General features: G+C 40.8%; 1 protein-coding gene across 3 annotated transcripts in view; it reads right to left on the reverse strand.

Annotated features, from left to right (window-relative positions):
- Positions 1-13335, reverse strand: part of SNTG1 (syntrophin gamma 1) — a 460796-nt gene that overhangs the window by 318651 nt on the left and 128810 nt on the right. For 2 of the 3 annotated variants that reach the window (XR_016388569.1, XM_089899181.1), the window contains one exon: positions 9104-9178. Coding sequence is in view for 1 of the 3 variants with exons in the window: in XM_089899181.1 (XP_089755307.1) it covers positions 9104-9178 (75 nt within the window). In the remaining 2 variants the exon portion in view is untranslated. Of the gene's footprint in view, positions 1-73; positions 9179-13335 lie in introns of those variants that run through there. The other variant, XR_016388568.1, reaches the window with a different exon arrangement.

Here is a 13335-nt window from a genome sequence, read left to right on the forward strand (position 1 = left end):
AAAGAAACTCAAGTCAAAGATACACATACACTTAGATTTCTTTGTCTTTGCATGCTGAATCCAATTTTTTCTAAAATCTAAACTAAAATGTATCCACTTTGGTACACCATCTTTCATATCTTGAAGAACTTATCACATTGGAATCTGATGCACATTTTATAAATAAATAATATTTTAAAGTCAAAAGCATCAAGTTTTTCACCGTTGAAAACAAATAACATTTTCTTTTTAATCACATAAATAATAGTCACAACACAGCTTTTGGTTCATTACTTCAATTCATGCAACGAATTTTAAATTAAAAGGTATGCAATGAAACATTTTAAGGGCAAGAGTAAAAGTAGAACATAATGAGGTGATTCTCTAAAAATAGACTTTAATTAAATATATTGTCAAAATTTAAAACAACAAGTTGGTCACTAGTACCCTTTCTTTGCTGAGAGATTCTAACACATTTTAGCTCATGGAGTGAAATGTTTCCACCTCAACATAAACTATAGGTATGTCTTCTAACTCCTTGATGTACAGTGGATACTTGTAACCATTCGTAATTAGGGCAGTGGCTGGAAATGAAGTTTCTAGTGGTTATTCTAAAGTAGCATACTTTGTTATGCTTTATAATTCTCTTGAGCCATTTCTAGATTTAATTAAATGCAGAATGCATAAAATTTCATTTGAAAGCAAATCTTGTTCATTCGCAGGGCTGGGGTCTGTTCACAATAACGTCATATAAGCTTTTCTTAGCCTTTCATTCGTGCCACCTTGTTCATCTCTAAATCATCAAATGAATATCAGGTGTAAAGCGATTAGTAGAGGGCCTCCATAAAAGATACTCATTAAATTGTAATAATTCATATATCTTGTTACCAAGGACAACACTAAACCCTTATCTTATGGATTCAACTCTTAGAGTTTTGTGACGTACTTTATAAAGAGGATAATTACCCCTTTGTGAAAACAGCACTGAAATCAGAATAGCTATTTTAAATAAATTATACTGATGTATGTTTCTACCAAGGAATTTGTATCTTTATATTAATATAGGAAGATAGAGTACTCAAAGGCTTTAACAAGGTACCTAAAATAATGTAAGCATCCTGGTTGCATCTGAGAAGAAATTAAGCTTTCAAATGACAAAAGGTGAATCTAAGCCACAAGGAAAGTCTTCTAAGTAGAATCACATTTTAGTATTCTTTCCAATGTTAAAAATGAAGCTTTGCTTTAAAATTAATACTACAATACTATAGACTGTAGACAAATACTACAATCATTGCTTACTTTACCTGTTTATAGGTATTTGAAATATCATAGAGATTTAGCTCTTTTGTTAATACGATAAATAAAGCAAATGAGCACACTGTAAGAGAAAGGCATGATTAACTTTGTATTTGTCAGATTTATCTGTATTCTCAAAACTAACCCTATGCCTATGCCTGCAGGCTGCCACCTTAATCCTTAGGGAAAGTGGGATTAGAATGTCACAGTGGATCGGGGCTAAGCTCCTTACTGTACAGGTGCAATAACTGAGGCCTAAAGAACAGAAGTCCATTTCCCAGTCAGAGAACAGGAGAGCTGAGCCAGAGGTCCCCACCTCCCAGGCCAGTAGAATCTGAGGACAACAAACTGCTTCCGGTTTTGTTCTTTAAAAAAAACAAACGAAACTAATCAGACACACAAACCTCTCCTTGCCATTTTCTGCTCTGCTCAGAGTGCGTGCCAAGCAGCCCGGCACTCTCGCCAGGACATCCATGGCCGGCCTGGGCCGCCCGCTCTCAGCTATCCGGCCACACGTAGCCGTGTCCATGGTCTCGGACTCCGCGGGGTCTGGTAAGCACTGGGAGGTAAGTGAGCGCGGCGGGATGTGGAGACCCCGCCCTTTACTGTCCTGTCATCCTATACGAATTTATTGAGGACAAACATTTAACAGTAATTGTTGTCACTGGTCTCATCTCCAGAATGGGTTCCCCTCATAGTTCTGTGTTAAACGCATGGGGTTTTCAAAACAATTTGCAGTTAATTAACCAAAGACATCAAAGTAAGTGATTTGCCAAACTCTTTCAAATTGCACTCTGGGGAATGAACTGAATAATGGCCCATTCACCTGGAGCATGGGAACAACCAGGGCCAAGAACTCGAGGTTTCAAGATTAATAAAAATTTGCAAAGCGTTGCTCTCCCTTGTCTTACAATGTTGATTCTGATGAAACAAACTGAGAATAAATACCATTTTTAGAGTAGAATTTTGGTCTTCTTACCATCACCAAACAGCTACAGGCAGTTTGACACCTCTCTGAGCCTTTTGTTTCTTGGAAAATCACAGCCTAATATTAAAAAAAACAGCCTAATGTTTTTGACAAAAAGTCCCATAAACCTGCCAGCTTTAAAAAAGAATGAGTATTTATGACATATGGCAAGACAGATGAAAACAGAAAACTTCTGAACTGGTAAAATCTGGAAAAAGAGCAGTAAAAATAACAAACTGCTTCTCTAGAAAGTACTCTAACCCAGCATGGCTTGTGGGCAACGAAAGGCCATTTGTAATGTAATTGCACTATTCTACCGCAGCCCAATTCACTCTCATTATCTTGTCACTCCACCTTTTTCCTACAGACACTCTGGCCACCTTGCTTCCTCTACTGCAGAAGCGAGCAGGTGGCAGCCCCTCACTTGGCCCGGGATGCTGACTTGCTAACAGCTCTTGCCCCAAAGGACCAGCCTGATGATCTGTGACATGGGCAGGCTCTGCCATCTGTGTCGCTAGGATGTGTTAACATGCTTACACATCTGCAAGAGGGTGCAGAAGATTTATTGAAAGAATACACCTTTAAAATAAAGACACTGGCAAATGTTAGGGAAAAAATAAGAAGAGAACCTGCTGTGACTATACCTTTCTGAGGTTTTCAAACAGAAAAGAACATCCATTTGAAATATGACGTATTACTTAGGTATAGCCAAGTCTTTATGTCTTTCCTCAAGAGAAACAGTTCCACTGGCGCTATGCATTTCCAACAGACTGGGAACAGGCATCCTCCGACTGATGCTACCAAAGTCGTCAACAGCGACTTAAATCAGTACGTACTTAATTTTCATTGCACACAACAACCGTCCCTTAATTTAGTAGTGCAGGTTGGTTGCTTCAGCAGCCATCTGAGTTTGTGACACAGAAATATATCTTTTGGAGAGAATCCAAAATATCCCTTTATTTTTTAATATGACGCACTGAATAAAAATCAATCTGAATTGTAATTTGAGGAGCAGAAAACGTGAAACATGAGTTTTACTAGTTTTGTTCTGACCGACCTCCTCAGTCATAAAACACGGTTAACAGCTGAATTTTGCGCTACACACACCATCTTACGCAGTGAAATATAAAACTGTTCTAGGAAGAATCAGAAGCAGAAAGCATGGCCTTCCCCCGTAAAGACCCAGTTACAAATCACTGGACTGCGGGCTGCACAGAGGCACATTTATATCTTAACCATATCCATGGTGTGTAGCGGGTACTCGGTACACGTTTGTTGAGTTGATGAACGGATGTATGAAAGCTGTCAAACAACTGTTACGGATAATTTAATCTTAAAAATAGAAAATGCTCATAACGTAACCAAATGCTGCCCATTGTTCACAAGATAATCCTCACTCAAATGTTCTCTAGAGGAGAATCAGCCTACGTTAGAACTTAACTCAGGAAAGAATTTAGAATTAAGAGTCAAAGAGCCTCAGTTCTTAGGTCTGCTACTGACATCAATTTGAAATCTTTTCTCTTTTTATTTTTATGCTTTTTTGTAAAGATACTATATTTTGTGCATAGAATATTCAATATTCATACTAAAATTGAATCTCTCCTGAAATGTACTGAGCATTCGGTTCTGCTGTGTAAATGTCACACGCAGGAGTTTGGGCAGGGCCTTAGAGCACCTCGTAGCCTGGAGTGTGACTGCTGTCAGCTCCCCTTACCCACAGAACAAACTCAGGAAGAAGCAGACAGGTATCAGCTGACAAATCGCAGCATGGTCAACTTATACCTTGCTTTGCAACGTGAGTCACCCGTCTCAGTCTCTAGTGGCTCTCAAAGCGTGCTCCCTTCTTCAGCAGCACCCGGGAACTTTGAGAAATGCGAATTCTCAGGCTCCAGCTCACACTTACTGAATCAGAAACTCTGGGCCAGGGGCCCAGAAACCTGAGCTGTGACCAGCCATCCGGGTGATTCTAGTGTGTGCTCTATTTTGAGAAACACCGATTGATCTTATGACATCTAAGCGTATTTTAGAAAACACAATAAAGCCATAGGCTAACAGTGAGCAAGTATTTCCACTCTATTAATTTCACCCATAAATCCATCTTATCCGTGTTGGATTCAGTATGTTCCTCCCAAGTTTCTAGGGCCCAGGTGGGTGGAGACTGTCAACAGTCCCTTTCACAGTAAAGGACAGGTTGCTGTTTCCGGCGCCTTGTACTATTTCTGCTGGGCTGTCTTTGGGTTCTGGAATGAACATGTACCTAATGTGGGGAGAAAACTGCTAGTGTTGAGTTGGACTCAGAAGCAGAGCCCCTCAGCACCGGCTCCAGGCAGTCAGGCTGGCTGCTCCACCAGTGCCGCGTGATGGGACAGACCAGCCAGCGCTTGGAGCCCCGGCACAGACAGGGACGCTGTGCGCAGCGCCGTTCTTACAGATGAAATTTCGCATCATTTCCTTACCTTGAACATTTTTATACACATATTAGCAACCATATTAAAAAAGAAATAAAGTGTAAAAAAGGAATAAGAAAGCTATTAACCATTGTCCATTGTACTAGTGTTATTTTCTTCTTTAAATACTCAGGATGGTGACTTGTTGAAGCAGTGATGTAAATACCAGTTCAGCGCAATTCAATTAAACACATAATAAGCATGCACACTGCGTAAATAGCGCCTTAACGCACCTGCTGAGCGCCCTCTGCCAATCTGTGGAGGTGGAACAGGAAAATGCTATCCAGGTGGTGGTTCTTGGAGCTTTAGTTTGTGCAAAGGCGGATGATAGAATTGTATCGAGATAACTAAAAGGACCAGGGGTCACATTTATGTTAAAGTCCATTAGGAAAATCAAACACAAGGATCAGGTTCAAAGAACCGGGCGCAATATCTCAGGGTTGTGAGGTGCAAAGAAATGGGTGTGGAGACTGGAAAAGGTATAGGGACATAGGTCTGAGGCAGGTTAAGTTCACTGGACACCTGGTCCAGGGTGGTCAGCGCCAGCAGCGTTAGCCTGGAGACCCAGGGCTCAGACATCAAATAGCTAGGGCTGAACAAGGACTATCAGAAATAAAGCAAAATGCAAGACTTTCTCTCTAAGATTTCACACTCTGGTAGGGAAAACGGACAAACCTAATCTAAAATGTTATCATGCAAATGAACAGAAAAATGTACTTAATTAGGATTAGGACGCCTGAAAACTTTGTGCAAGATGGTGGGATTTGTGTTTGGGTCTTGCATGGTAAGAAGGCTTTTAACAGAGGGAAGAGGATTCCCTTGAATAATTAGTACCACACAGAGTTCACAGCATTGAGGAAAGATGAGATTTAGGATGAAACAAAACTAGATCCAGATAGCAGCAATAAAGATAAACACCAGAAAATGGGTGAAATGAGAGAAAGAGTGGTGGTTACAGACTTTATGAAAAACTGGAATCTCAAGAAGTCAGAAATGTCCAGTGGTGTGGCTGCACTTGGCAGAGAAGCGGAGGACAACGTGGAATAAACGTTGACGAAGTATATACTATGACTTGAAGAGGCTCCGTACTGTATCTGTTCATTTGTGCATTCACTTGTCTTGTTTTAAACTGCATTTTCTAATTTATTAGCTCCAAAACTTACATGCTAGGCAACCACCTACAATTTCCTTAAGGTTCTTAGTGTGTGTGTGTGTGTGTGTGTGTGTGTGTGTGGAAAGAGAGGGAGGAAGGAGGGGGCAGGTGGAAAAGGAGAAGAAACAAGAAATCTCACTCAGTTTCTCCCATGGCTTCTTAGACTCTCCCTCATAGAACCTGCATAAATTATAACCACTTAAATCTTCTGTTCTTAACTCTTTAATGTCAGTGTCCCCTACCAAGTATTGCTCATAATGTGTATTCGCCTGGGAGAGTGTTAATAAACTTTTATTTTGGAAGAAAACATCTCTACTTACTCCGAGAGGATATTTTAAAGTGTCTTGTAAATGTTTGGGTTCCTAATTTTACAAAGACACTATAAAAGTTTAATATTAAAAATAAACAAAAAATGTCACAGCTGACGCCACCAGTTGCTGGCGAGGATACAGAACATCAGGCACTCCCCTCACTGTTGGCAGGAACTGGACGACAGCTTTACAGCTTCTTACAAAACTGTCTCTATTCTTACCATGGATGCAGCTGTTGCACTAGCAGGTATTCAACCAAATGGTTCAAAATGTATTAAACCTGCACCTGAATGTTTATAATAGCTTTCTTCATAATTTCCCTCTTAGCTGAGTGAATAAACAAACAGACGAAGGAATAAACGTACATCTACAGAGTGGCATATGACTCAGCTTAAAAAAATCACCTATCAAGCCACAAAAAGACATGATGAATCTTAAATACATATTGTTCAGTGAAAGAAGCCAGGTGAAAAGGCTTAAACACTGGACACTTGGGAAAAGGTAAAACTGCAGAAATGATTAGAAATCAGTGGTTTCCAGAAGGTTAGAAGGAGGAGAGCTGAGTAGGTGAAGCACAGGGAATATTTGCAGGTGGTGAAAGTCCTCTCTCTGATGCTATAGCGGTGCGTTTGTCAAATCCTGTGGAACCTGGCGGCACAGAGGGAACTGGAATGCAGATTATACCAGTGGCGGCTGCGCTGTTGGTGCCTGTGAGTGCACGGTGGCTCCCCCTCCCATGAAGCCAGCCCTGCCCCTGTTTCAAGGTCAGTGTTTGCCCAGTGAGCTTGGAGCCCTGCACTTCGGCTTGGTACCAGCATCTCTGAGTCTGCTCAGGAAACCAACGAGGCTGGACCAGCTGGACTTTGATGACTCCTGCTCTGTGGGAACGGCAGAGGCCATGCTACCGATGGGCCCTTGTACACAGCGGAGGGGAGCCCTCAGGGACGTTAGGAGACAAGGCACCGACTGCAGCAGAGGCTTTATCACCTGGGCACAGGGTGGCCATCCCCAGGATTACTCCAGCCTGCAAGCAAGGAAGGCAGCTGCAGTGCAGAAAGTAGGAGGGCCGAGTGGAGGTGGGAAGTAGGAGAACTCGGTCCACACTCACAGGAGAGCATCACAGCCTCAACAGTTTAGCTGCCACATTCCAGGGTTCCTCCAGTTCTGTCCTGCAGCTACGATACCACACTCAGCATTTAAAGTGATAACATGTATGAGACTTTATTTTAGAACTTTTCGTTATTTCCTTTATCACCAAAGGTATCTCACAGTGACCTTAAGACTTTCCTGTGAATCTTCTTCACAGCCAGACACAGATGCATAAACATACTGTGTTTTAAGCCCTGAGAGGCTGCCAATAGGTCTTCAGCAGCCAGAATTATCCAACTTTCTCTTGACTGAATTTTCCAGATAAGGGAGAGATGGGATTATCAAGACTAAAGCAGCCTATACTAAAATCTGTCCATTTAGGAAAGCAATGCCACGAGCTTCCAGAATCCACCCATACTGACTGGGAGCTGGAAAGGAGAGTAATCAGAGGAATTTACCCTAACATAGCAGACTTTTATCTATGGGAGGATGTCTTTGAAATACACAGAATGCAACTCCAGAAACACTGTCATCAACTTATTAATTTTTCTGAAATATTTATTGGGACCCTGTACATGTTGGCATGATAGTAGATGCTGGAGTCACAGAGAGAAACTAGAGTGTTTTCCTTCAAACTCTCATGGAAATAGCAATAAGTGAAAACCGTAACGGAAGTCAGCATTCCTCATTTCCACCTCAGAGATCAGGGTCCCCAGACACCAGGGCTGGAGCCACACCTCCCCCTGGCTGTAGAGTCATCAGGTCCCCTTGTAAGCAAGGCTGGTGGAGTGCAGAGCAGAGTTAGAAAGCATGAAGAAAGTTGCTTGAATATGAAGTCAGTCTTGGACTCAAGACTAAGCGTCTTTGCATTTGACAATTGTGTCATTTTTTCCGTGATAGACAATACAGTCGGCACAACTAGAAGTAGAAATGTTTTACTAGTGAAGCCAGTGCTTCTAACATCACAAATATGCCTGAAAGGACTGGGAATTTGAATAACAAGTCCGGAGGCAAATGGGCCAACGGAAGCTACCTCCTGTGAGCAGATGTGACATTTAACACAAAGAGGGGGCAGAGCAGGGACAGATGAATCAAAGTACAAGGTCAAAGGTCTCAAACATCTTCACAGCACAGAAAAGCAGCAATAGCTTCAAACTTACCAGTTCAGATATTACGTATTTGTATTATAATAACCTTGTTTGGGCAATTAGAAGGAAAATGCCCAGGAAGGCTGAGACCTCCTTAGCCTGGTGGGCAGGGCAGCACGCGCCATCCAGGGGCAGGGGACCCAGCTGCAAGGGCGGCTCACACAGCGGCTGCCCATTGTGCTCTTGTTCGTGGGGCTGTTTTCCATTCAGATGGGAAAAGCCAGTCTAGCTCTAAATGTGGACAAACACGTGGGAGGCACAAGTGAAATTCTAGAGGTCAGGGCAGAGACTGTAAGAAATCCATCAACAGTGCACGCTGAGACATGTGATTTGTAAGTACTCCGTGTGACAGCAGGCGATGCGGGTAGAGTGTGTGTTATAGACCAAGTGTAGCATTTGTCCTCCTCATTTATCCTCTCCTGTGATTGCAGAAGGTGTGTCGAGGCTAGGAATAGCCACCCTAAATGAAGTTCCATCACCCCCTTTACAACTGCCTTTGCCCCACTCGTCATTTATAACATCTGACCTGTCCTGGGCGCAGTCGGGGTTTGCAGGGTACGATACTTTGAAATCCTGTAGAATGGGCTTTGCATAATGTGAAGTGAACACATACAATACCTGATGTTGGGAAATTCTAAGTAGGTAATAAACAACGTTCTCTGGCAGAGCAATAACTTTACTCACAATGACTTATTGAAAAGTAACGGTCTTACTTGAATTTCAGTGGAGTAATATTTTCCTCTTGCGGAGGTCACTTCTCTGGCAATCTCAACATTCTGGAGGGTAGTCTAGATGCAGAAAGCAAAAATAAAGGCCTGTGAGCATTCAAAAGAGAAAGAGTGAAATCTATACACTGAAATTTACTCACTTTATCCGTAAGGAACACATGCGTCTCATTCACACTTATATCACATATAATTTTATGACATTTTCTTGTCAGTTTCTCTCAAAGCCTTGTGAATCATCAAGAGGAGAGATAAGAATACAACAAAGGAGGCAAAAATATGCAATGGGAAAAGACAGCCTCTTCAATAGATGGTATAGGGAAAACCAGACAGCTACATGCGAAAGCATCAAACTGGACTACTTTCCCACTCCATATACACAAGTAAACTCAAAATGGATTAAAGACTTAAATGTAAGACCTGAGACCAAAAAATTTCAGAAGAAAACATAAGCATTATGTTCATAACATTAGTTATAAACATTAGTCTTGACATTAGTCAAACATTACTCTGACATTAGTCTTGGTAATATTTTTTGGATATGTGTCCTCAGGCAATGGAAACAAAAGCAAAAATAAACAGAACAGACCATATCAGACTGAAAAGCTTTTGCACAATGAAAGAAACTAACAACAAAAGAAAAAGGCTGCCTACTGAATGGGAGAAGGTATTTGCAAACGATATATTCAATAATGGGTTTATATCCAAAATATACAAGGAACTTAATATGGGTAAAAAAGCAACCAGTGTACAAAATGGGCAAAGAATCTGAACAGACATTTTTCCAAAGCCATACAGATGGCCAACAGGCACATGAAAAGGTGCTCAGCAACACTGATCACCATGGAATGCAAATCAAAACCTCAATGAGATGTCACCTCACACCTGTCAGAATGACTAACAAATAGACAACAAATAACAAAAATCAAAGAAACAAGAAATAACAAATCAAAAAGACAACAAATAACAAGTGTTGGTGAGGATGTGGGAAAAAAGGAACCCTAGTATACTACTGGTTGGAATGTAAATTGGTGCAGCCTCTATAGAAAACAGTATGGAGGGTCTTCAAAAAATTAAAAATATTCAGTCTAGGTATCAGAAGATCCAGCAAATTGACTTCTGGGTATTTTTCCAAAGAAAACAAAAACACTAATTAGAAAAGATATATTCACTCCTAGGTTCATTGAAGCATTATTAATAATGGCCAATATATGAAAGCAACGTTAAGTGCCCATCAATGGATGAATGGATACAGAAGCTGTGGTAGAGATATACAATGGAATACTACTCAGCCACAGAAAAGCCTGGAATCTTGCCATTTGCAGTTACAACATGGATGCACCTAGACAGTATTATGCTGATTGAAATTAGTCAGACAGAGAAAAACAAATGATGTATATCATTTATATGCAGAATCTTAAAAAAAAAAAACAAGCGAACAAAGATAACAAAACAGAAACAGAGTTACGTATACAAAGAACAAACAGGTGATTGCCAGAAGAGAGAGGCTAGAGGATGAGTGAAATAGGTAAGGGAGATTAAGAGGTGCAAACTTCCAGTTACAAACCAAATGAGTCACAGGGATGAATGTACCGTGTAGGGAATATAGTCAGTAATACTGTAATGGCTTTGTACGGTGACAGATGGCAACTAGACTTATGGTGGTGGCCAATTGGTAATGTATAAAAATACTGAATCACTATGTTGTATACCTGAAACTAATATAATATTTTAAGTCAATTATATGTCAATGAAAATAATCCAAAAACCAAAAAAAGAAGCAATAAGGTAGTAACTATATCCCAAATAGCTAATGTCATAAGATTAATTTCTGTAGAACAGATTTTAGGGAAATTGGCTATAGAAGAAGCACAAAAGTATATTTGGTAATCTGCCCAAAATTGTGTCTGCCAGTAGTTGGCATTTAGATCTAAACTGCCAATGTTGCAGCCTTTAGAATTAGATTCCAAGTTTAAATCATTGATAATATTTAAGAGCATTCCTTGTGAGGAAAAGCCTATTGATTTGATGCCAAGAGGTGATTACTATTTTTAATGAGACATAGCTATTAACTCAGTTTTATAATGCGGGAGAAGGGCTGGCCTCTATAAATCAAGGCCTCAGCAACAGATTGCCGATTCTCAAGGCTAGAATGATGTTGCTGCTTCGGCCTCTTAATTTTTAATGATCCCATTTATGTGATCTGTCCTCTTGTGAACCCAACTGTAGTTTGGAAAATAATACTTTAGTGAAGGGACAGCCAGGTGAGATGTCGCACTGAATAGAGCAGTGATTCTCAGGGGAAGATCCAGGGAGGGACACGCAGCTGGCTGCACAGGAGTTGCTGGTATAGTTCAACAAAGACACATCTGATTCACGAGATACATTCAGATTCTGAATCTGATTCAGATTTAAACAGAAACCTATAAATATGGCTACCTAGTAAACTTGCCGGAGAAAGCTGAACCTTGGCCAAGTCGGGAACCCTAAACTAGAGTATAAGCTCACGGGCTGCAGCGGGAATAATTCTGGAATAGCTCCTAGTTCCTGCCCTGGTGCACGCTGTGGATGACGCCCTCCCTGTGACTGTGGGCTGAGCTCGTGGCCTTGATGTATTGATATCTTACTCATGCGATGAGGTTCCATTAGATGACAGAGGTGAAGGGATTTTGCAGCTGTAATGTCCCAAGTCAATTAATTTTGAGTTAAGCAATCTGAGAAGGATTGTCCTAGGCGGCCAGTCTTGGTCAGGTAGGAACTCTCACAAAGGGTCAGAGATTCACACCCTTCTTCCGGCTTTGCAGAAGGGAGCTGCCTGGCTGGGAGATGCCCACACCCCCTATAAGCTCAGAGCAACCAGTGGCTGACACACACACAGGGAATGGGGAAACTGGTCCTACACACAGGGAAAGGGATTCTGCCAATGACTCAAACGCACTTGGAGAAAGACCCCAAACTCAGGAGGATAACACAGCCTGGCTGACACTGTGACTGTAGTTCTTTTTTAACCTCTGAGTGTGTGGAAGTGAAAAATATTGTGACTACTCTATGGTTTGGTGCCACTGCCTTGGTTCATGCTAAGGCACTAGTTTTACTCGCCATTGCTCTTGCACCTGGTGCAAATGTAAACACAGTCCAACAGGGATATAAAAACTTAGTGTTATCATGAATATAGTTTTGGCCTCTCAGACTTGCTAAGAGGGTCTCACTCCCCCGACCCCAACACACACACAACGTCCTGTGGACACCACTTTGACAAATATCGCTGAAGTGAATTCAGACAGAAATGAGCTTATAGTTAAGTAGAAGAGAAGAATCTTATATATGCTGCACATCAGAAAGTAATAAATGACATGGAAGTCCAAAGTGCTCTGGGAATCCAGGGGCAGGTGAAAGTATTTTCCTTTTAGTAGGATCCCAAGAAAACATTCTTAGACGAGCTAATGTTTTACAAATTTGGAGAAGCATAAGACCTAAAATGGTAAAACTCCTACAAGAAAATACAGGAAAAAAAGCTCCTTGAACTTGGTCATGGCAATGATTTTTGGATTTTCTGACACCAATAGCACAGGTAACAAAAGCAAAAATAAACAAGTGAACAAGCGGGGCTACATCAAACTAAAAAGTTTATGCACAGTGAAAGAAATAATTTAAAAAATGAAATGGCAACTTATAGAATGAAAGAAAATATTTGCAAACCTTCTATCTGATAATGGGTTAACATCCAAAATATATAAGGAGTTCATACAACTCAACAGAAAAAAAATCGTATGATCTGATTTTAAAATAGCCAAAGGCCCTGTCTAGATATATTTCCAAAGAGGACATACAAATGGCCAACAGTCACATAAATATGTGCTCACCCTTGCACACTGTTGAATGTAAATTGGTACAGTAACTATGGAAAACAGTATGAAATTTCATCCAAAAATTAAAAACAGAACTACCATTTGATCCAGCAATCCCACTTCTGCATGTATATCTAAAGGAAATAAAATCATTATCTCAAAGAGATACCTGCACTGCCATGTTCACTGTAGCATTATTTACAACAGCTAAGCCAGGGAAAAAACCTAAGTCTGTTGACAGATAAATGGATAAAGAAAACGTTGTATATACATATAATGAAATATTATTCAACCGTAAAAAATAAGGAAATTCTGACATTTGTGACAATATGGATGAACCCTGTGGACATTATGCTAAGTGAGAGACACGGA

Source organism: Delphinapterus leucas, chromosome 17 (assembly GCF_059928025.1).
Source record: "Delphinapterus leucas isolate spDelLeu-1000000601 "Yukka" chromosome 17, BTC_Dleu_Yukka2, whole genome shotgun sequence".
Lineage (NCBI taxonomy): Eukaryota > Metazoa > Chordata > Mammalia > Artiodactyla > Monodontidae > Delphinapterus > Delphinapterus leucas.